The sequence below is a fragment of the Xenopus laevis genome, chromosome 5L, assembly GCF_017654675.1.
Source record: "Xenopus laevis strain J_2021 chromosome 5L, Xenopus_laevis_v10.1, whole genome shotgun sequence".
NCBI lineage: Eukaryota > Metazoa > Chordata > Amphibia > Anura > Pipidae > Xenopus > Xenopus laevis.
The window spans coordinates 54,292,483-54,318,377 of record NC_054379.1 but is presented as its reverse complement, the minus strand read 5'-3'; the positions used below and the strand labels follow the sequence as shown (position 1 = coordinate 54,318,377).

At 37.0% G+C, this 25,895-nt stretch overlaps 1 protein-coding gene across 1 annotated transcript in view; it reads left to right on the top strand.

The window, feature by feature from the left end:
• Positions 1-25,895, top strand: part of galnt2.L (polypeptide N-acetylgalactosaminyltransferase 2 L homeolog) — a 46,824-nt gene that overhangs the window by 7,208 nt on the left and 13,721 nt on the right. Inside the window, exons 2-11 of the mRNA XM_041562773.1 lie at positions 1,842-1,929; positions 9,084-9,237; positions 9,908-10,006; positions 11,521-11,588; positions 13,139-13,204; positions 14,609-14,730; positions 18,761-18,848; positions 20,162-20,249; positions 22,159-22,262; positions 24,315-24,441. Of these exons, the coding sequence (XP_041418707.1) occupies positions 1,842-1,929; positions 9,084-9,237; positions 9,908-10,006; positions 11,521-11,588; positions 13,139-13,204; positions 14,609-14,730; positions 18,761-18,848; positions 20,162-20,249; positions 22,159-22,262; positions 24,315-24,441 (1,004 nt within the window). The remainder of the gene's footprint in view (positions 1-1,841; positions 1,930-9,083; positions 9,238-9,907; positions 10,007-11,520; positions 11,589-13,138; positions 13,205-14,608; positions 14,731-18,760; positions 18,849-20,161; positions 20,250-22,158; positions 22,263-24,314; positions 24,442-25,895) is intronic.

Here is a 25,895-nt window from a genome sequence, read left to right as displayed (position 1 = left end):
ACATCATTCCACAGGATTAATTGAAAACCATGACAGTTAAAAAAGTTCAAAGAGGGGAGGGGTTCTATTTTCCCTTTAAATAATAAATATCAAAAAATCAATATGTGTTTAAGATACATTTTGACATTTTTAAAATATGTATTGCATTTAATATACATTTCATACAGGTGTTGATTTTTTGTGTTTACTCAGAGGTGTATATTTATTTAAGGGTAAAAGAACTTTACACAGTTTGCAACGGGGAATGGATATTTAGCTCTCTTTTCCTTTGTTATAGATTCATTTTTATAAAGATTTAGTGGTATATTTTTTACTTTGACAATTACCTATTTATAAATATGATAAATTGCCCATATAAGTGAATAGCGTGCTGTGAAATGTCCCTCTAGTGAACTGTGGCTTGTTCAGCTTTGATGCATTTACTCCAGTTCCTCCCTATAGACTAACCATAAACGTGCTTTAAAGCTATAAATGTTTTATTTAGCCTTTTTATATATGGTAAAACTTTAAACTTTTAGTAAAATATATGGTCATGAAAGTCCCATGTCCATATATAGGCACAAGTTCACAGGAGATAGAATGTATAGCCTAATTTTTTACAATAAGAAGGTACATTATTTTTCATAATAAACTATTTTGAAAAATGAATGTGGCACCAGCAACAACACTAAGCATATCATTGATTATATTTAATGATGTCCATTTGTATTGTTTACACTATGTTTACATTAGTGCATGAATCCCCAACCAGTAGCTCGTGAGCAACATGTTGCTCTCCAGCCCCTTGGATGTTGCTCCCAGTGGCCTCAAAGCAGGTGATTATTTTTGAATTCCAGGCTTGGAGGCAAGTTTTTGTTGTATAAAAACCAGATGTACTGCCAAACAGAGTCTCCTGTAGGCGGTCAGTCCAAATAGAGGCTACCAAATGGCCAATCACAGCCCTTATATGGCACTCCAAGAACATTTGTCTTGCTAGTGTTGCTCCCCAACTCCTTTTACTTCTAGATGTTGCTCCCGGGTTCAAAAGGTTGGGGATCCCTGCATTAGTGTTTCTTTATCTTTCTATTAGGGGACCAATATTTATTTTTTCTATCAGGGGACCAAGAATAATTCTGGGAGCCAACTTTGCGTCCAAAAATGTAACTAATAGGGCTGACAAAGAGAGAGGGGATCTGGTAGGGTGGCCATGGCATTCATAGTCATAGATTTTACTGATTTCAAGGGGATCACAAAAACCCACTGAGGACCAGCTTTTTTGTTCCGACCCATAGGCCAAGAATTCCTGATTTACAGTTAATTTGTTACTCTTTTTGTATGATAGCTATTCTTATTATAGAAATATTATTCCTGCTTTCAAATATTAACTTTTCTTAAAATTCACATTAATGGGCAGATTTATTAAAGGTCGATTTTTGAATTTGTGCAAATTTTTTAAATTCGAATATATGCATAACTCGAATGGGAGGCTATTTAAGAAAAAAAACGAACATCAAATATTCGATCTAATAGTCCTGACCCAAAAATTGTAATTCAATTCGAATCAAGTTATCCCTCCGAAAAAAACTTGAATGTCAGGAAGGCAATTAACATATTCAAATGGTTCAACGGACCTCTCCCATCAACTTGTAAATGAACTCGGCAGATTTTAGGTGTTGAATAAACTGTTTCCATGGTTGAGGTGTGAGGTTTCAAATTCTAATTTATATTCGATTTGGGGGATTAAAAAAGTGAATGTGTGAATTTTGAGACAAAAAAAAAAAATCTGAAAATTTTCACCCTTAATAAATCTGCCCCTTAATGAACTGATCTCCAAAAATACATTTCTGTAAATTTTGTTACAGGAAGACTGGAATGAAATGAATGCAGTTAAAAAGAGAGATCCCCACAACAACAATGGAGAAGAACAGAATATGGAAACCTTGCCTCCAGGTAAAGTTTTGTTTGTTTTTTTTTTCTTTTATTTGTTTAAAATAATATGTATGCAGAATAAATCATATAACACTATAAAGTGCATGAGAGATAAAGTTGTCAAAACATCGCTGAGTGATGGTGCAAAGTAAGGGAATGCAGGTTTCCTAGGGGTCATCATTTTGTGATCATTTCTAACTAATTTCTCCATCTTTTAGTCAAACCATTACATATAAAAGTAAGTTGGAGGGCATTACAATGTTTGTGGATACCCGACAACAGTTATCCTGATTTCCAGACCATAGTAGCTACAGTTAGGCCCATAAATATTTGGACAGAGACAACTTTTTTCTAATTTTGGTTCTGTAAATTAGCACAATGAATTTTAAATGAAACAACTCAGATGCAGTTGAACTGCAGACTTTCATCTTTAAAGTTGAACAAAAAGATTGCATAAAAATGTGAGAAACAATCCATTTCAGGGGCTCAAAAGTAATTGTACACTGACTCAAAGGCTATTTCATGGGCAGGTGTGGGCAATTCCTTTGTTATGTCATTAACAATGAAGCAGATAAAAGCCCTGGAGTTGATTTGAGGGGGTGCTTGTATGTGGAAGATTTTGCTGTGAACAAACAACATGTGGTCAAAGGAGCGCTCCATGCAGGTCAAACAAGCCATCCTTAAGCTGCAAAAACAGTAAAAAACCATCCGAGAAATTGCTGCAATATAAGAAATGGCAAAATCTACAGTATCGACAGATTGGTAAATCCTGAGAAAGAAAGCACTGGTGAACTCGGCAACGCAAAAAGAAATGGATGTCCACGGAAGACAGTGGTGGATGATCGCAGAATCATTTCCATGGTGAAGAGAAAGCCCTTCACAACAGCCAAACAAGTGAACATCACTCTCCAGAAGGTAGGCATATCAATTTCCAAGTCTACCATGAAGAGAAGACTGCATGAAAGTAAATACAGAGGGTGCACTGCAAGGTGCAAGCCACTCATAAGCATCAAGAATAGAAAGGCTAGATTGCTAAAAAAAAAGCCAGCACAGTTCTGGAAAACATTCTTTGGACAGATGAAACCAGGATTAACCTCTACCAGAATGATGGCAAGAAAAAAAGTATAGAGAAGGCGTGGAACAGCTCATGATCCAAAGAATACCACATCATCTACTGTATAAAACATGGTGGAGGCAGTGTGATGGCTTTGGCGTGCATGGCTGCCAGTGGCACTGGGACACTAGGGTTTATCCATGATGTGACACAGGACAGAAGCAGCCAAATTAATTCTGAGGTATTCAGAGACATACTGTGTGCTCAAATCCAGCTAAATGCAGTCAAATTGGTTGGAAGGTGTTTCATGATGACCCAAAACATACAGCCAAAGCAACTCAGGAGTTTATTAAAGCAAATAAGTGGAATATTCTTGAATGGCCAAGTCAGTCACCTTATCTGAACCCAATTGAGCATGCATTTCACTTAGTTAAGTTACATAGTTAAATTGGGTTGAAAAAAGACAAAGTCCATCAAGTTAAACCCCTCCAAATGAAAACCCAGCATCCATACACACACCCCTCCCTACTTTCACATAAATTCTATATACCCATACCTATACTAACTATAGAGTTTAGTATCACAATAGCCTTTGATATTATGTCTATCCAAAAAATCATCCAAGCCATTCTTAAAGGCATTAACTGAATCAGCCATCACAACATCACCCGGCAGTGAATTCCACAACCTCACTGTCCTGACTGTGAAGAACCCCCTACCTTGCTTCAAATGAAAGTTCTTTTCTTCTAGTCTAAAGGGGTGGCTTCTGGTACTGTGATCCACTTTATGGGTAAAAAGGTCCTCTGCTATTTGTCTATAATGTCCTCTAATGTACTTGTAAAGTGTAGTCATGTCCCCTCGCAAGCACATTTTTTCCAGAGAAACAACCCCAATCCTCATAATATAAGTCTTCCATCCCTCTAACCAATTTAGTTGCACATATCTGCACTCTCTCTAGCTCATTTATATCCCTCTTAAGCACTGGAGTCCAAAACTGCACTGCATACTCCAGATGAGGCCTCACCAGGGACCTATAAAGAGGCATAATTATGTTTTCATCCCTTGAGTTAATGCCCTTTTTTATGCAAGACAGAACTTTTTTTGCTTTAGTAGCCGCAGAATGACACTGCCCAGAATTAGACAAGTCCAGTATCTTATCCTTTATAACCCTAAAGCTTTCCTACCACTGACATCAGACTAACTGGCCTATAGTTTTGCCAGATCTCAATGAATCCTGAAAAATTAAATAAAGAGGTTTGGCAATCACAGAGCTAAGCTCGCTATCTACCCTGGGATGAATACCATCTGGCCCCGGACCGTTGTTAATCTTAACATGTTCTAGTCTCTTTTGATTTTTTGCCATTTTGCGAATTTTTCGGCGAAGCGAAACGACGCAAATTCGCCCATCACTAGTAGACAGATGAAAAATATGAGTTCAGAATCTGCGCTTTTATTTTGTTTTCATCAACCAGCTGACCCCCCTCTGATAGTAAAGGTCCCACCCCTTCCTCCTTCATTTTTTTTACTATTAACATATTTAAAAAATATTTTTTTTTTTTTTTACAGCTTGCTGCAATATCCTTTTCCATATCCATTTTAGCTTGCCTTATAGCTTCTTTGCATGATTTATTGGCCTCCTTGTACCTTATAAATGATTCGGCTGTCCCAGCTAACTTGAAAGCCTTAAAAGCACGTCTTTTCCTACCCACCTCACCAACAACACTTCTATAACCAAAAAGGTTTTGCTTTGCAACGACGTTCCTTGCTTGCAAGTGAAATATACTTACAAGTATATTTATTAAGCAGCATTTTAAAGACTTCCCATTTTTGTTCTGTGTTTAATCCTGTGAAAAGCATTTCCCACTTAATATGTTGCAGAGATGCCCTTATACGGTCAAAGTTTGCACGTCTGAAATTTAGTGTTTTAGTTACTCCCTTATAAAATTGCTTCTGCAACAGAGACCATGTTATGATCACTATTCCCTAAATGCTCACCCACACAAATGTTAGAGATGAGTTATTACAAGGTCCAAAAGAGAGTTATTCCTAGTAGGTTCTTGAACGAGCTGGAATAAAAAGTTGTCATTCAGCATATTTACAAACCTACTAGTTTTTTCTGTCTTGGCAACCCCATTACCCCAGTCAATGTCTGGATAATTGAAGTCATAGCAACAACTTGACCCAGCTGTGAAGCCAGCAAGTGTCGACTCGCTCTGGAGCTGCCAAGCTGCAGTTTTTATCAGCCTGTGTATGACCAGCTTTATCTTAATGGCCGACAGGGAGATCTGTTGCCCGCGATAAATATGCACGAATGTAAGCGACAAATCTCCCAAAAATGCTTCTCCTCTGGCAATAATTGAAATTTCTGGTGATAAAACCTACACATCCAGAAGTTTCCTCGCAAGGAAACTTCATGCCACTTTGGGACAAATTTTTACCATAGTTGATTGTAATTATTGCCGGCAGAGAAGCATTTTAGGAGATTTGTGGTGCAGTTTTATCACTGGCGACAAATCTTACTGTCAGCCATTACCCTTACACAGAGTTATCTGCACTTCATCTAAACATTTGCTGAAGCGTACATGGTTTTTTATAAGGAATCAAGTGGAGCATCTTTGAAGCAGCATAGTTATGGATCTGTTTCTGTCCATATAGTCTTTCATACACAGATGATGTGATGAACGCAGAATGAACGTTTAGCGTTATTATTAAAAACCCAATTAGAAAAGAAATTCATAAAAACAAATTTTAATTGAAAGAAGTTTGTCTGTCCCTCTAATCACTGTACTGCTCGGTCTGACTGCAATTTAATGTGTAAGGGCTAAAGGTTTCATCAGTTAGTGTCTGATAATATAATCACTAATACTATTATATTAATAATAATATACCTCAACCCACATACTAGGGTTCTGGTCCTTTTGAGCAAGTAGACCATGAATCCACACTTGACAAAGGGCATTTTTGCTCGAAACATGTTGTGTGAATAAAAGGATTTTTTGCAGCAAAGTTCTGCGTCTACCTTGGCCTGTTTCACTAACTATATCTTCAATCCACACCAATAAGCGTATATTAAAGTGATATATTGTAAAATAAAACAATGGATTGTTACACAACTTGCCTACATCCTGTTGAGCAGGTTTTCTCGCATACAGTAAATTGATTTTAAAGTCCCCACAGCAGACATAGGACTTAGTAGTCACAGGAAACCCTTTCTTATGATAATTAGGGTTTCATGTAAGTTCCCTGCGCAACTGCTTTCCTATTAAAATTAAAAACCAAGATGGCAATTTCTTACATCTGATAATATCAATAATATCAGTGGTGTGTACAATGCACACCCAACGCATAACATACAGTATCTTCTTGCTCTGTATGCTACTTCTGTGCACACCTCTGGTTCTGAAACAGGGAATCTTCAGGAAAAGAGGAGGAGGAATGTACTTCCCCAGTCTGACCAACACCAAACCCTACCCTGCAATGGTTGGCCAAATTCCCCCCAAAATTGCCCAACCAGTGGTAAACCCCCAGCAGATGTTGGGTCTACTCAAACATCACTAGAACTCCGATCTTGAACAAATGTGCTCATCAGATACTATATTTTAAAAATATTTACTGACTGCACATAGATCTGAGGTGCAGTAAGTATTTCTCAACAATATTTGCAACATGGCTTAGTGTGTTGGTCCTCAGCCACTAATAGTACAGATCTTGGTCTTTTTGGGCATGCTTGGGTCATATTTTGCAAGACGTAAGGTCTCTCAGTTGATGGGTAGTGTGGCTTACTCCTTTCTGTGAATCTAGACTAAATCTCTGAATTTCACATTTAAAAGGGTGCCTGTATTATGTTAACATTTTTTTAAAGATTTTATTTTTTAAGTTTCATAATAAACACAACCAACTTTACAAGTTAAACAAACTTAGAGAGGAAAATGAAGGAAACCAAGATTATGGAAAGGAAAGAGAGAGATTCTCAAGGGCCTTGAGAGGAAGGTTTAGTAGCTTACTCGTCTATATGCTTGAGTATCTGTACACCACATTTTTATATTTGCATTGTTACCCAGGTACCCCACACTGCATCAATATGTTAACATTTTTAAGTATATATCTGGCCACTTATATCAAGTAAAGGGTTTGGTGGGCAAGGGTATGCTAACATATCAGCAGGATATAACCAGTTTCTGCCTTGGTGATGGTGATTGTTCAACCTGGGAAATATTATTGCCTTTGGTAAACATCTTACAGTTCAGGGTTATGCTAGCAAATAAGCAACCTTTTCTCTGTGCCACAGAGCCAACATGGTCTCCCAGCATCAGTCCTTTAGAGCATTACAAGTAATACACTATATATCATCATTAAAGGATCACCGGGAGACTGCCAGGCATAACATATCCTTTTTTGAACGGTGGTACACCCACCCATCTAGCCAAATCCGTATGGTCTCCACTTTATTCTCAGCCCTTAATAACCTATCAAACCCTAGGCAACATGCATATGTTCGGGCATGGGAAAAGGACAACATCTACCTATGACCCCGAAATTTGGACGAAATGTTGGGAAATCACCAAATCTAGCTCCATAAAAACTGTATTGTTGGAAGACTCCTATAAAGTACTATTCAGATAGTATTTGACACCTGAAAGAATAGCCAAAAGTGTGACATCAGCTGATCCCAACTGCTTTAAAGGCTGTCCACAAACTGGTTCAATGTATCACATCTGGTGGACGTGCCTCAAGGTGGTTAACATACATAATATTATCTTTGTTTTACTTTATTGTTTTATTCTTTGAGTATTATAATGCAATAGCATAATGTAAAAATCTACATGTTACAAACTTACCTCAAGTAGACATGATATATCTTTGTATTACATGTTTAAAAATATTGTTGAAAAACTGAATATTTAAAAGTCTATGGGAGATTGCTTTCCTCTAATTCTGAGCTTTCTGAATAACGGGTTTCCTGGATAATAGATACCATAATTGTACTTTCTGTACAAGGAATTAAAAATGCAATTTAGTTGACCACTGCTGTTAGTTGGGAGCCAAGCCTATATTTACAGACAAAAAAAAAAAAAAAAGATCTTCTGTACTGACCTATATCAATATACTAAGGGCATTTCAATGTTTAATGCCTAAAGCTACTAAAAATGTCCACTCCTGTAAGCAAAACATCTATACATATATTGCAAATTCTTTACTACTATTTCCTGTATATCTTAATGTCCTTAATATATTGATATGAGCAAGTTTAGATAATCTGGATTATATGAATATTTTTGTTTGCACAACAAAATGCTTCATATTTACATAGTTACATAGTTTGTTGCATAGTAAAATTGGCTTGAAAAAAGAGTCCATCAAGTTCAACCAAAAACCCAGCATCCATACACATCCCTCCATACCTTCACATAAATTATATACACCCATATCTAAACTAACTATAGAGTAATTATATTATGTCTGTCCGAAAAATCATCCAAGCCACTCTTAAAAGCATTAACAGAATCAGCCATCACAACATCACCCGGTAGTGCATTCCACAACCTCCCACAACCTCACTGTCCTCACTTTGAAGAACCACCTACGTTGCTTCAAATGAAAGTTCTTTTCTTCTAGTTTTCTAGTATGGGTAAAAGGTCCTCTATTTGTCTATAATGTCCTCTAATGTACTTGTAAAGTGTAATCATGTCCCCTCGCAAGCGCCTTTTTTCCAGAGAAAACAACCCCAACCTTGACAGTCTACCCTCATAATTTAAATCTTCCATCCCTCTAACCAGTTTAGTTGCATGTCTCTGCACTCTTTCCAGCTCATCTATATGCCTCTTAAGGACTGCAGTCCAAAACTGCACTGCATACTCCAGGTGAGGCTTTACCAGGGACATATAGCGGCATATTTATGTCTTTGTCCCTTGAGTTAATGCCCTTTTTTATGCAAGACAGAACTTTATTTGCTTTAGTGGCCCCAGAATGACACTGCCCAGAATAAGACAACTTATCTGCAAAAACCCCTTGATTCTTCACAGTTAAGTAAACCCCCCAACACACTGCCATTTAGTGTATAACTTGCATTTATATTATTACATTTTGTATATATTTAATAAAATTATTATATTTTTTTTAGGTAAAGTAAGGTGGCAAGACTTTAATCAAGATGCTTATGTCGGAGCTACTGTAGTACGACCTGGCCAGGATGCCTATGCACGGAACAAGTTTAATCAAGTGGAAAGTGATAAACTCCTCATGGACCGAAGTGTCCAAGACACGAGGCATGAACAGTACGTAAGCAAATTTTTATAAACGTGTGTGTGTGTGCGTAAGTGCGTGCGTGCGTGTAAGTATATATACCAGTACACACCCTTTAAACATGTCTGTCAAAAGAGAACATGCCTGACAGTAAGCAAGAGAGAGCCCTGCATGTCAGTTCAGTTAAATGCGTCTCTCTTTAAAATGCCACCCTTTGTGTAATGCCACCTTGGACTGGCATGAGAAGGCATGACTTGCCATCTGCATCATCCATAATTACACAGGTGTTTGTCATGGGTCAAGTCTCATGTTACCTGACTAAAATAAAAACAAACAATGACTTGAGAGAAGTCTTAATTTATTTTTTATGTGATAATAGAATAGTAATAGAGCAGGGTTCTGCTACCTCAAGGTATAACAATCCACGAGGAGTATCTGTAAGTTCCACTACATAATTGGATTCACCTGAACAGTAGTTATTGCATATGAAGTTTATATGAATATTTGAATTGCCTGCGACATGTGACCCCCCTCCGCACCAAAAGATGGAGATCAAGACAAAGGATTGACATCAGATTGTCTAATACAGTGTTTCGTTTTTGGTTGTAGAAGATATTTTAGCCAATATGAACATATACAGACATATTGTATATATTGCACGTAATATTCATATTAACACTCTAAAACGTTTTTATTTTTAAGATGTCGTAAAAAAACATGGAGGGTTGATTTACCAGCAACCAGTGTTGTTATCACATTTCATAACGAAGCCAGGTCTGCCTTACTGCGCACAATAATCAGGTAGTATGCTCTTATAGTTGAAGATTTATGTCCAATGGTGTGCTTTTATGCTGCATAAAGTTATGATCTGTAATAATGCTCCAAATGGTGTGTTTATTCACTTAGGCAATGTTTCACTGCAGGATAGAGCACATCTATTCAATTTATTTTCATCATTCAATTTTTTTTTATAATCAATATCATGAACTATATTCGTAAACTCTCATAATGCAAACTGATACACACAAAATGGAACATATCAAGATTTAGTTTCTTTTCCCGAAGTTAGAAACACTACTTTGGGACATAAATTGCTATGATATTTTTTCAGTTTAAAAACAAATCCAGAGCTAAATGGCTTTGCTGGATTAGCTAACAGTTAAGAAAATAATGTAAAATAGTAATGATACAACCATAGGCTAATTACACATGCCATTTTCTCAGCTGGCAGAAAAACACTGTTGAAGAAAATGGCAATCTGCTCCTTAACTAGCCTTTGCTCTGTAGCACAGACAGGAGCAGACTTCTACTTGTCATTTTGCATGAATAGCGAATTTTTACTGGAAAATGCTTGTGTGCAGAGAAAAAATGTACCTGTGCCATTAGCTTTAGTACCTTAAATGTTAGAAACCAAAAAGGAAAGAAAAGGATGCAGCAAAATTTGTAAATTTGTCAAAGTAACACCAATCCCTGAAAGTTTTATTAGACTATTAGTGGTTAAAAAAAAAATGCAGTTGCTTATTTACATGGGACTTAGAAAGCAATCAATCTAAATTTAGTATTATCTTCAGTATATAGAGTAGAGCAGAGGTTCTTGAACCCCTTTGAGGTCCAACATTTTATTATTTAGGGCATTATTACTGTCCAGTGTTGCCCCCTCCCCCCTTTCCTTGGTGACCAACACATGCTCTGTACAGTTTGTGTAAGAGCGAATCACTTCCCCTCAGCTCCACCAGTGTCTGGCTGCGGACTGGAGGAATATTCTTGTTTTAATATATGGGCAACTGTGGGCATCCCCCCTACAGCTGTTGCCCTAGGCAAGGACCCACAGGTGCCTATATATAAATATTGGGCTGCTTTCCTTCACTACCAACGTGTAAAAATACACGTATTATCATATAATATATTCCAGAATTGCCATTTGTGTACACGTGTCAAATTACAGGACTAGTCACTTCGTACATGTGAAGAATTGCTCAGATATAGCTTAATTAAACAAAGCCAATTAAGTAAACATTTGTATAAGAGTTGTCTTTCAATAAAATAACTAACATTTATTTGCATGCCAAAATATTGTTGCCTGTCTTTCAAATGTAATGTAAAAGCAAAGACTAAAATGGGGGATGAAGGTTTTTTAAACAAGATACAATTTATATTAAGCCTTGAATAGTAGAGTGATTTTGCAAACAAAATCGGTCACCTCTGTTGATGTACAACACAGGCTTTTTGTTTGCGATTTTGTTTTTGATTCTGGAATTTGATCTATTTTATGTTGCTGGTCAGCAGGATTTGATGGTCTTTCATTTTTATTTCAGTGTATTAAAAAAAAGCCCAGTGCACCTTATCAAGGAAATTATTCTTGTTGATGACTACAGTGATATTGGTGAGTTTAACTGCTTATTTATCAGATGTATATAGTATAATGATAATTGACTCACGCAAATAATAATTTAATAATATATGAATTTCACTATATAGAAAGGTGCCTTGAATATTTCAGAAAAGCTGTCCTCAAACAAGATTTTTTCTTATGTGCTTGAAAAGTATATTCAGGAATTAGTGAATGAGAAGTTGTTGGTTTTTTTGTTTTGTATTTATGGTTATGTCAGTATGTGTTTTTGGCACTCTGCTGCTTGTCGAAAGACAAACTCTTTTCTAGTACTGTACATGTAAGGGACCTGTTATCCAGAATGTTCGGGACCTGGGGTTTTCCAGATAATGGATCTTTCCATAATTTGGATCTTCATACCTTAAGTCTACTAGAAAATCATGTAAACCTTAAATAAACCAAATAACCTGGTTTTGCTTCCAATAAGGATTAATTAAATATTAGTTTGGATCAAGTACAAGGTACTGTTTTATTATTACAGAGAAAAAGGAAATTTTTAAAAAAAATTTGGATTATTTGATTATAATGAAGTCTATGGGAGAAGACCTCTACCTGTACATCATAAATTACAGAAACACATTTACTGCAACTCCTTAGTATACATGGGCTTTCTGCATAAAGGGTTTGCGAATAAGGGATCCAATACCTATAGTATAGTGCAATCATAAAAACAGTTGCAATACAGCTTTGTGCAAAGTATGCAATATTAAATTTGTCTTTTAAAGGAGAAGGAAGGGTTAAAACTAAGTAAGCTTTATCAGAAAGGTCTATATAAATACACCAGTAAACCCCCAAAGTAATGTTGCTCTGAGTCCCCTGTCAAAAGAAACAGCACATTTCTTTCCTTCTATTGTGTACTCATGGGCTTCTGTATCAGACTTCCTGTTTTCATCTTAAACTTCATTGCCCTGGGCAAGAGCATGCTCAGTTTGCTCCTCTCCCCCACCCCTCCCTTTTCTACTGTAATCTGAGCCCAGAGCAGGGAGAGACTCAGGCAGGAAGTGATGTCATATCACGTTAATACTGCAGCTCCTATTCTAGACAAACAGAGAGTTTCTAGAGCTTTTTACTCAGGTATGGTAAAACATTCTACAGAATAAATATAGCATTCTAGCTTGTACTATTGCAGCTAATCTATTGGCAATAAAATGCCTCTGTAGCTTTCCTTCTCCTTTAAACTAATTTGAGGACTTACTTAAGGAAAGGACACGCTGGCTTCAAATTTACTTTGCACTTTTGTTCTGTACTGAGTCTTCCAAAAGAGAGTGTAACACACAGTATGTAACCAAAAGCACTTAAACATTCGCAAATTTTGTGTACCTTATAAACTAGAAAAGACAACTGATATTAATTATGTATATTTTTACACCTATTAATTTTGATTTTATACAACCATTTCTGTAAGTGTATAATGTAAGATGGACACATTTTATTGCATCATGCTTGATTGCAGATTTTTAATTCATTGATTTTGGATCCATTTAATTTGCCTAGATTACTTAAATCTTAATTTGATCACTTAAACTTGTTTACATGTTTTACAGCTGAAGATGGGGCTCTGCTTGAAAAGATTGAAAAAGTACGTGTACTTAGAAATGATAGACGAGAAGGTCAGTATAATAGTAACTTAGTTTTAAAGTAACTGAAGCAAGATTGTTATAACAAAGGTTGCATTTTGCAAGCTTCTGATGTCTTCAGAATCAGCCCTAGCCTGTCAGTTCATTCAGGCACTGCCAGTGTAGAACTGGCTGACCCAGTAGGTTGGAATGCATTATCTCCCATCTGAGCTCAGTTGTTCTTTGTGTGTGTGTGTGTTGCAGAGGATGCACTGAAATACAAAAAAAACAAAAAACCTATACCCTTTTTGATTTTCACTGTAGTCATACTTCTATTCATCTTCCTGTCTCTCATTTATTCCACTTTCTGAATGATAGGACAACATAAACGCTAGTAACCAGATAGCTGCTGAAATTCCAAACCGGATACTAGAGCGATGAACAAAAATAATATAAAATTAAAGACCAATTGTAATTTTTCAGACTTTTCTTTATACTAAAAGTTAATTTAAAGACCCACAATCCCCTTTTTTTGGATGCTGCACTCTTTGTAATGTTACACAGTACCATAGAATATGTCAGCACTAGAAACTATATTAAGAGATATACTGAAAAATTATAAATGAACCAGTGGTATATTTTCTTTTATGGAGCTTAGGTATTTAAAGGAGGATAAACACCAAAATGAAAACCACTCATGTAAATTGACAAACTGGTTGTTATATTTGACATGAAAAGGATTTCTTTGAAGAAGTCCTTGTTTTTATAGAAGTGTGTTGTGCTGTCAGACAAGTTGGGGCTTTGTTTACACAACCTCTATGTTGCTCAGTGGCATTTCCAATAATACATATTTATGATTTGTCAAAAGCCCTAAAGAAATAAAGAAACCATAGGTATTTTCAAAGAAGAATATCATGCTTTTCTGCCAAAAATGTTGAATTTTGAGAAGTGCAGGCTAAGAGGGTTATTTATCAAAGGTCACATTTTAGAGGTTTTTTTTACTTCAAATGGTTTCTTATTGAAGAAAAAACTGTGATGGAAAAGACTTGATTCGTGGAGTTCAAGTTGCGGAACCTGAAAACTAGAATTAATCGAGTTTTTAGCTGAAAAAAAACTTGAATGACTCAAGTTGGGGTGTAATAAATCCTGAAAATTTTTAGTTTTTTTTTTTACCCGAAAATTAGATTTTGGCCAAAACAATAGCCTCAAAAACTAGAATTTTCATGGAAATCGCAACTCTATCCTTAATAAATCTGTCCCTAAATAATTTTATATTTATTTAGGGCATTTTCAGTTGTCCGTTTTACTAGTCCAGTAAAATCCAGTTGTTTTGTGTAGTACACCATGTAAGATTTATTTTATTTAATTTTGTTCCAGTAATTTGTATGAAAGAACAGAATATGTTCATTAAATTGTAGGTCTATATAGCTGTTAAAAATATGTTCTCTCTCCTCGTAGGTCTTATGCGTTCTCGTGTAAAGGGTGCAGATGCAGCACAATCAAAAGTTCTTACGTTTTTGGACAGCCATTGTGAATGTAATGAACGCTGGTTGGAACCTCTGTTAGAAAGGGTTGCTGAGGTAATTTAATTTAAATTTTTGTTTAGCGTTAGCCTTTAGGGAACAGCATTGCCTGAATTTTGGTTCTGGATAGTAGTTCCGATACTGGTATTTAGCATTCTGCCTGTCTTAAAAAATAAACCTGGTTATAAGAACCACATGGAAGATCTTGATCAACCTTTTTGGACACTACTGGTCTAATTAAAGCTTTAGCTTTTTGTCTCAGACCCATTTTTGGGCCCCTTTTAGGTTAAAAAATAATGAACGTGGGGGCGGAGTCAACAGCCGAACTAGTAGAATGCACCAGCCTAAGCTCCGGAGCATACCCGAACTTGGTTGGCTGCAATAAAACACACACAAAAAAAAGTTCTCGCCCCAGACCAGCACTGGATCATTAATGGAACTGCCCGGTGCAGACAGAATTCGGCCACTTCCTGCACTGAGCAGCGCTTGTAGCTCTCAAGGGCACATTTGGATCCGCACCCCCCGTGACTGGCCTCCAGGTTAACAAACAGACGGGACCCCCAGCTCCAGAGAGACATCCGCGCAGGTTAGTGGGTCAAATAACAACCGGGCCCCTAGCTCTCAGCCTGATAGTGGACCCCACACTGCCCACGTGGGAGAGATGCTGTTTTGGAGAGTATTACTGATAAGCTGAAGTCCCAGGGAAGTCTCCCCATTCAGCAACAGTGGGACATAACCCCATAGGGTATAGCTTGGTTGCAAATCTGTATGAACTGAACACCCCAGAAACTGTACCATAAGAGAAACGGGGAGCAGTACGAATCGAGCAATATAAACCACAGGTAGTGCATAGACAGTGGCCCCCTCCCCTCATCAAAACGGGAGACATATATAGCCAGTTCAGCAATCTACCTAGAAACCCAACCTGCAAGAGTTGCCATAATAAAAGAAAAATAACCAACTACAACAACCCATACAAACTGGATAACTTGTAAGGAGGCCGGTACACGTTAAAACAGATGGGAGCTAGACAGCGGCCCATGTAACCGCAGAGATCAAGCCCTGACATATCATATCAGACAAAGGTGGTGGACCATAAACTACCTACTTTAACAATACACTCCTATAGATCATCAAATGTAAATATAACTGAAGATGACAGGAGCACGAAATAAACATACCCCATAATACTTAACTTCATAAGTCAAGAAAGACATTAAACAACGTGACAACACTAACGCAGCTGCCATGGAAATTTCACAAGCAGAAGAGACCTTCTCTCAAACATCCACATCCCATGCGTTATGCTTAGCGAAATTAGACCTTACAGAAGGACTAAACACATTATTCCACAAAATGCAATCTTTTTTTAAGGCGGATGTACAACAAACAGTAACAAATTTAACAAAAGAGATCAACTCCATTGGCACTCGAGTAATGATCTGGAAACAAACCATGATGCCATCATAGTAGAACAAAGCACTCTAAAACACAAATCTCAACGTTACAGAATACAACCCAGATCTTTTACTGATACTAGGTTTCCAAGAAACCCAGACCATAAAAGATGACCAGAGCCAATATATCATACAAGGCACTCTCTTAGGCAAGGAATACAACATAGTTAACATCTTCGCCCTCTCAGAGAATCAAAAGAGTTTCTTCCACTCCTTTTTCACACAGAGAAATAATATAGCCTTTGGTAAGTATTAATAATGGGAGATTTCAACATGGTAATATCCACTACTCTCGATAAAAACCCTCCTCTAGATTATACTCACAAACCCCCAGCTATTTTCACAAAGTCCCTTAAGTCGTTAGCCTTAGTCGATGCTTGGCGAGCTCTAAACCCCACTGCCAGAAATGAAACCTTCTTTTCCCACCCACATAAAGTGTACTCTCGCATCGACTATATCTTTACCCCAATCCACTTGCTTTCGCGCATCACAGTAACCAGTATACATGCCATTGCGTGGTCAGACCACGCAGCAATAGCAATAACAGTTAAAACTTCAATCAAGTCTAAGCCCTAGAATCAACTGTCGATTAAATGAAGCACTACTATCGAACCCAGAGATCAGTGAACATGTAGCTAATGATTTACAAGAATATTTCCTCTTACTTGAACCCTGCTTTATCAATGAGCATCATATGGGCAGCCCATAAAGCAACCATGAGAGGATCCTTTATTAAACTGGGTTGCAAATATAAAAGAATCTGCCAACAAAAAAATAACAAAATTAACTGCAGACCTTAAACAAACTGAAAACTTGAATAAACAAAATTCAAATCCGGCCCTAATTAAACCGCTACAGACCATCCAAGCAGACCTCACCAAACATCTAATGGAAGACGCAGATAAATCTATTTGATGGTCCAAACAAAAACTATTCATCCATAGAGACAAACCTGATACTATGCTTGCCCGGAAACTAAACAAATATTCGCTATTACCCCAAATCACAGCAATCCAAAATTGCCAGGGAGTATTAACCTCCCTTCAATTCTTCAAATTTTTCATCATTTTTATAGCTAATTATATAGCTCCCCACAGGAAAAAAACACCCAGAAAGAATATTTTCCTCATTAAACCTTCAGAAACTAAATGAACAGGAACTAGAGGCACTAAACACAGAGATTACAACAGATAAAGTAAGTGAAGCTATCAAACACATGAATGCTAAATCAAGCCCTAGTCCGGATGGTTTGCCATAACATAACTATAAGAAATTTGCAGCTCTCCATATACCCCATTTAACAGCAACATTCAAGAAAATACTTGAAGGTCATGCAATCCCCCCTGAGATGCTAGACAGCTAGAGGCTACTATTTGTCTTATTAGATCTTATTAGATCTCAAAAAAGTGTTTGACACAGTCAACTGGAGACACATGTATCGCTGCTTTCAGTTGTTTGGAATTAAGGGTAAATTTATTAATAGAAAATGTGTCTTATATTCCAACCCTTGGGCAAGAATTAAATGCATGGGACTTCTTTCTTCTAACTTTATAATAGCCAGGGGCACGCGCCAAGGCTGCCCTCTTTCCCCACTTTTACTTGTTCCCGAGGATGCAAAGAGATTGGGGACTACAAACATATTTGGTGAACTTGCCCCATAGCTGTAACTTATTGGAGAGAAATTTTTAAGATAATAGAGAAGGTTTTCAGCAAATCCATACCTATGGATATATGCATAGCATTACTGGCTCTTCCATTGAAAGAACTCAGAGTCAAATTCTAGCAATAGCCAGAATCACCCTGGCAAAGCAATGGTTTAAAATTTACATCACCACACAAGGATTACAGGAAAGACACAGAACTGTTGTGCTTAACAGATTTATTGACAGATACAATAGGAAAGCATATTGAAATATGGACACCAAGGAATATATACAATAAAACTATGTGACAAACACAATTAGAATAGATAAATCCGGCAACAATATTGGTAGAACACAGACAAACTATTAAACTGTGTACCCCCCTTATTAATATCCCCCCACCCGAATAACTGTCCTTAACATAAATAATGTTGAAACTATTTGCGAAATAACTTGTGTTGGGAAAAAAAACAAAAATAAATAAAAAAATAAAAAATGAATGTGCCAAATGTCAACTACAGACTTTCAGGTTGCTGTATCTATCACTGCTTTGATCCCTCTTTGGGGGACAGCTCCTCATTGTAGCATCTTATAGCCTACGGTCATAGCCTTCAATAAGCCATTCATAATTCATTTTCACATCTGTTGCTAAGCATGAGAAACAGAATGTGTAAACCAGATTATTTTTCTCTTATTTTTTTTTTTGCATGTTGGCAATCATAGATACAACACAATATACTGTTTAACGATGCATTTCTTTTTCATCTCATTACGTACTAGAATGTTGTAGTAGTTAGTGTATCCTAATAATGGTTCAGCATCAAGATAACTGGACATATGTGCATAGATTTTGATAGGGTAATATAGGTGCATATTATTATGGCCTGTTTAGAGAAAACAAATCATGCATGTTAGTTTATTTATTTTGCTTATACCTGTAATCTATTTTTTGTAAAATTTTACTACAATTTTAATTTTATGTTTTAGGACCGGACTAGAGTTGTGTCTCCTATAATTGATGTCATTAACATGGACAATTTCCAGTATGTTGGAGCATCAGCTGATTTGAAAGGCGGTATGTATAAATCAGAATCACAACTTCAGTTTAGAGGTATTTATGTATGCTTCTGTATTGTCCTTTTGACAACATTTATCTGTTTTTTTAATTCGTTCTTATTTAAATTGACATTTGTAGGTACAGTGGCTTTTCTTTCTTAACACAACTCTTCTATATGGGTCCTTCATCCTTTGCACAGAATACATTGAAAATTGAACTGCACTTGTGCTACCCCATAAAAGGTCAAATCTTCAAATTAAGCGTTGTTATGGTTCAAACACCCTTTGAGTAAACACTTCACATGTTTATATAGTCAGTTTTAATATATAAGGTTTAATTAAAATTATGTGCACAGAAATGTCATGTTTATTCGTTCAGTTAAATTAAAACTGTTTGCTAACAGGTGTCTCTTTAGGAGAACTAAAGCTTCACTAAAGAACTATGGTAAAAATGTTGTAAATTATGTTTTGGGCTTTTATACCAGCCCAGGGTAACCACAGCCCTTTAGCAGTGAAAAGCTTTGAAGCCAAAGATGCCCCAGTAGCTTCCCATCTTCTTTTCTGCTGATTCACTGCACATGCTCTGTGCTGCTGTCACTTACTGAGCATAGGGGATGATGTACAATATACAACTTTTAAAGAATATTACAATTTCATATCATATTTATTATAATACACAAGTTTTAGTGAGTAGTGACAAAAATTACATCACTACTCACCATTTATAACTGATGACATCACTAGTCACCGTATATAATAGATAAAACACCAAATCAGTCACCCAACAGCATGTAGGCATTTTTTTTTTTTAACAATATTTTCATTTAATGAGTATTTATATTGATCAAATTGAACCAGAGATACTCTTTCCTGTGTAATTGACATAAATAAGATAATTTCAGAATAGACAGATTTGATTTAACTAATCAGTGTGTTTTTATTTATAATTGGGTTCTTATTCACATTGTTTTTCTGTTCATGCGTTAGTACAGGTATGGGACCAGTTAATCAGAAAGCGCTGAATTACGGGCCATCTCCCAAACAAACTAACAAACAAATAATTCTAATGTTTAGAAATTACAGTATTTCCTTTTTCTCTGTAATAATTAAACCTTACCTTGTACTCCATCTTAACTAAAATATAATTCATCCTAATTGGAGGCAAACCAATCCTATTGGTTTAGTGTTTAAATTATATTTTCATAGACTTCAGAGAGATACAAATTACAGAAAGATCCCTTATCTGGAAGACACCAAGTCCTGAATATTCTAGATTACAGGTCCCATATCTGTAGTATGTAAAAATCTTACAATATTTATTAATTTTTTCAGGTTTTGACTGGAATTTGGTTTTTAAATGGGACTATATGACACCCGAACAAAGAAGAGGCAGACAAGGAAATCCAGTAGCTCCAATTAAGTATGTTTCTTTTTTTTTCATTAATGTTCATGCTTGATAAATCAAACCCATTATTTTATGTACAGTTTACAAAACCACATTCGTGCCCAATAAAAGTAAGAATTAAAAAAACAGTAGGTATATGGACAACTACGAAAAATTTAAATGTGATCTCATATGCTGTACCCAAACTGTAAAAATACATGTACAATTGCACACATCTCAATATTTGTTAATAATTCACATTTTGTTAATCCCAATCAACTAGATTACATTACAAAAATGAATTAAAGAAGAAATAATCATGAATGCTAATGTGTTATTATCTAACCACAGCAGACTCATTTAGTTGCCTAGTTTGATAGGACTACTTACATCCTTAGGTCTATGATATTGGTTATTTCTCCACCTTGCTTGCATTCTCAGACAGGACTGTGATGGCAAAGACACACATCAAGAGGGAAACCATAAAATTGTATCATATTCGGTGGTGAGTTCATATTGCTAGGCAAATGCTTAAGCAGACAGTGAAGAGTTTAGTGATTTAAATACAACATTAACACTGAAAGTCGGCCAAATGTTGATCGGGCAGGGTTAAAAATCCTGTCGGATCGCGGCCACATCTATTCATTGATGTGATCCCGCGATCCAGTTGCCCTAGGGCCCACGATCGTATCAGCCCGATATCCCCCACCTCAATGTGGGCATATCAGGGAGAGATCCACTCGTTTGTCAACATCACCAAAAGAGAGGTTCTCCCTGTGTATGGCCACCTAAAGAATCGATCTAAAGGGCCAGAGTTGCTTTGAGGATCCCATGCTGTCACTCTTCAGAGGAGAGTCAAACAGAAGCACAACTTGCAATTGGCCACCTTAAATACATTTTCTCATGATTGGACACACCTGCCTATGAAGTTCAAGGCTTATGGGGCTAATCCAACCAATTTGGTGTTGCCAGTAATCAGTATTGAGCAGTTACATGCATTCAAATTAGCAAAATTACAAGGGAACTCACATTTTTGCACAGCCAGTTTTTCACATTTGATTTAATTTCATACAACTGAATACTGCTTCACTAAAAAGCTTTATTCAGAAAACACCCAAGTATTCCTGGAAAAGAAAAGACATACCACTGTTATCTTTTTCGTTCAAAGTGGAGTAAATTATTATGCAGGCTGAGAGGGGTTCCCAAACTTTTTCATATGACTGTATATACACATATATTTGACATTGATATACAGAGGCTTTCTTGATAACTTTTCCTTCTGTATGACAGTCACATGGTTTTAGGGGTTTGGATTTGGTTTCTCCAGGCTTTTGAATCTGAATCCTGCTGAAAAAATGCTAGGATATGTCTGAATCCAGGATTCTGTACATCCCTAATTTTAATTTGTTTTTGTTTTTTTAAGAATCATAAAAACTGTTGGTTTGTAAAGGTTTAACAGCAGGTTTTCAGGAAATATATAAACTGTAGGGTCATGTGATATCTGCTATGCGTATGTTTCTTGGCATTTTCCAGTGCAAAAATGTTTTGTACTGTTTCCCTTTTCCTGGCTTCCAGCAGTATCCCCACTGAGTAGTTAAAATTGCTTTAGTATACAGGAATATTTGCCATTCATTACATTGAGAAGAACACAGAGTGTGTTGCTGAATTAAACAGCATGGCAGTTATTGGCATTCTTTAAGAGAATGCCAATTCTTGTATATGTATATGGTAACCTAGGCACAATGGGTACTCTCTTGTCTGAAACAAACAGATGCACAATTTAAACAAGATCAAGTGACCAATTGCTTCTTATTTTGCTGTGATAGCATTTTCTTATAAGTAACTGGTCCCATATAAAATGTACAGTTCATCCTGTGTGAAAATATTTAGTGGTGCATAATTTTTTAATATTTTATTTATTTTTTTTGGTTTGTTTTTACTATAGAACTCCAATGATTGCAGGGGGGCTGTTTGTGATGGATAAACCATACTTTGAAGAATTAGGGAAGTATGATATGATGATGGATGTTTGGGGTGGTGAAAATTTGGGTAAGTGTGCAGTCTGTTTACCATTTGTTATCAACTTTTCTTTGTTGTATTTCTCATCAGGACATGTCACGCTACTAAAGTGCTAAATTTAAAGTGTGAAAGTTTGGCAAATTATCACCACAATTTTCAGAAAGAATTCAGAAAGAATTTATGGCAGGAGAAAAACCTTGTGTTTTTCTCTCACAAAAAAGAGGATTTAATATTTTCAGTAAATATGTGTTGTTAGACGAGGAGTAAATACATACTTGCTACCGATGAGTTTTCATGCACTTGCCCTTAATCAACTGGTCCTTTGATGTAAAGGACCAGTAACATCAAAAAATTAAAAAATTCGTTAGTATACATTGAAAAATAAAGACCAACACAAATCAAACTTTTAAATTGCAAAGCCTTTATTAAAAAATAACTTACTGAAACTCCACTTCCGTTCTTCTTGAGAATTGGCGACCATCCATTCTGCAGCAGTTGATTTCGCCTCCCTGGCTATCTCTCCTGGCCGCTGTGCTCTGCCGGCAAGGTGGGGCAGCACTTCTAAGTGATGCACATGTATCCTCCAGCCGACGTCGCCATTGCCTGCAAGTTGCTCCGCACTTCCCAGCATTGCTCCTCCGTCTCACCCTGGCATGTTTTTTTCTTCCCGAACCCCCAGCCTCTGCACTGCGCTGCCCCGTCTCCCTCCTCCTGTGCTGCCTGATTTTTACAAGGAGATTGAAGTGAGCTGCTGCACCTTGGACTGTAACTCTGTTCTGAAGATTGTAGTTGCACACACAGAGCCAGACAGCGCCGGGCAATACACACAGAGCCAGACAGCGCCGGGCAATACATAAGCATAGCACTGGGAATTAGCACTTACCCCCGCAGCACCTACAAGTTCTACCTTCCTGCTATCACCTTTGACACCTTTCTCCAGTGGCCAAAGATCAATCGGGTTCTCCGAAATCAACTGCTGTAGAATGGATGGTCGCCCTTTCGCCTTTTCTCAAGAAGAACGGAAGTGGAGTTTCAGTAAGTTATTTTTTTAATAAAGGCTTTGCAATTTAAAAGTTTGATTTGTGTTGGTCTTTATTTTTCAACGTATACTAACGAATTTTTAAAAAAAAATTTTGATGTTACTGGTCCTTTAAGTCCTGCGTTGTCCTTTTTCTTATTGTCTATATTTTGTCTATATTGTATAAGGAAAATAGATTTGTGCAAAATACAGGTATAAATACTTCAATAGAACCTGTTTTAGTCTGTTAAAAGATAGTAACCTTGGGAGAAGGTTCATTTTTCAACAGGACCGTGATCCCAAACACAAGGCCAAAGTGACATTAGAGTGGCTCAGTAACAAAAGCTGAATGCCCCTGATCACAATCCAGCTAAGAATTTGTGGCAGTATATGAAAATTGAGGTACACAAACATCATTCAACTAAGAACATGGAGAAGATCTGCCTGTCACTTTTTTCCTTTGCAGTATCGCCAGATTTCATTCCTTTTTTTAATTTCTTCCTTTACTGAAACATTTACCAATGCATTCATTCTATCCCACCGAGGCTACTGGCAGCTTTACTAGCTGGCTTTCCAGACTTTTTGTATATTTAATTCTGCTGCTATAATTCTTTTTCTCCCCACCAAGAGGAACAGCTTCTTCACTATTGCAATCTTTCTTAGTTGCCCATTAAAAAATAACCAACAATAAACATTTTCTCAACTTTTACACTTGACTCACTAGAGTTCACTTGTGGCTTGTTGGATGCCTATTTCAACATTGTGTTACTATTTGCCTCAGGAAAAGTTTCTGTCATACCAGTGTGCTGTTAAGTTAGTTTACTCGCTTCTATTTTTATTACAGGCAACAGCTGTTTGTATGGCTTGCAGTTGTTTCAGCTGTGCCATCTGGTTTCCAGTGTGGCTTTCTACTACTGCTCTGCAGTAACGTAGAGCAGTGGCTTTGTTTGTTTTTTTTACTGTAGGGCAGGGAAATCTGCAGAATCACTTTTAGTAATTGTTCTAATATATTATTTCACAAATCCGTTGCCTTTCTGACACAATTATTTTCTGTTTTAACTTAGAAATCTCATTCCGTGTGTGGCAGTGCGGTGGGAGCCTTGAAATTGTCCCTTGCAGTAGGGTAGGCCATGTGTTTCGAAAACAGCATCCATATACATTCCCCGGAGGCAGTGGAACTGTGTTTGCCAGGTAAATATTAAGTGGATGTACTTAATGATCTTTTTTTTTTATTATTAGTTTTAGTAAACAAGCAAACATAATATGTTATAATGCCAAGCCAAGGTTACATTCCAGTAAAAATCAGAAAATGGTTGCACAGGTGTGGTGAACAGAATCATATGAGGTTAAACTAGGTATTGTGCATTAGCCTGTTTGTCCAGGAAGTCTAGCCCTGCTTTACACCACGGGGTCCAAATTGTATCAAATTTCCTGTGTGTCCCTTGCTTCTGAGGTAAGTTTAATTAGGGGTGTAACTTTGTTGACCAATTGCTTCTATGTTTTAACGGTTGGTGGGCAGGAGTACATAGTGATATCTGTTCTTGCATAGAACAGAAGGGATCGGAATCTGTAACTGGTATATTTGGATATCATAAACTCATCCAGGACCCCCAGGAGACATATAAGAGGAGAAACAACATTGGTAAAGTCTAAGACCTCAACCAGAATCTTGAGAATCTTTGACCAGTACCTGGCTATAACGGGACAGGACCAGATCATGTGGAAGAATGTGGCTTGTGGGATATTATACCAGGGACAGGCGGTATCTGGTCTTCTACCCATGGCATGGAGCCTCACTGGAGTAATGTAGTGTTGGTGTAATATCTTAAATTGGATAAGCTGGTCTCTAGTTGAGATCAAGTAGTCCTAACCGTTCTCGGTTGCTTCCTCCCAGTCCTCTTGGATCATTGGAGGGATATCGATGAGCTAGTGATTTTTGGCTGTCTTGAAGTGTTTGTGGCACATAGAAATGATAATTTGGTAGGGACAGGTGTTTGACATGTGTTGTATGGTAGAGGAGGACATGTTTAGTGTTAAAGGAGAACTAAAGCATAACTAAAGAAGTAGGCTAGAAATGTTGTACATTTTGTTTTGGGCTTCTGTACCAGCCCAAAGCAGCCACAGCCCTTTAGCAAGGAAGATTTGTGCCTCCAAAGATGCCCCAGTAGCTCCCCATCTTCTTTTCTGATTCACTGCACATGTGCTGTGCTGTTGTCACTTGCTGAGCTTAGGGACCCACTCACGATATACAGCACACAGAGAATATAACTGTCATAATAAAAGGTCGATTAGTTATTAATACAGATAATTACTACATGGCAGCACAGAAACTAGTGCAAATAGCATGAGAATTTAATAATCAGCCCTGTAGCATCAGCTTATATTGCAAGCCAACCTTGTTTTTTGCTTCATAATTTTCAACAATCCCTAAATTGAAGTGTGGTTTATAGGTTTGACACTTCAACAATAGTTGTTCGTAGGAAAGAAAGGTATGAAGTCCTCAAGGTGGCGTAAGTGTGGCAGTAAAGCGTTGTCCCATAAGCCTGGGAGATAAGAGTGGGAGCCCTATTTTGTGTAGTTTGAAAGTGACTGCCCCAGAGGGTAGGTGTGGAAGGTAAATTTTTTTTAACCCCCTCCAGTGAACC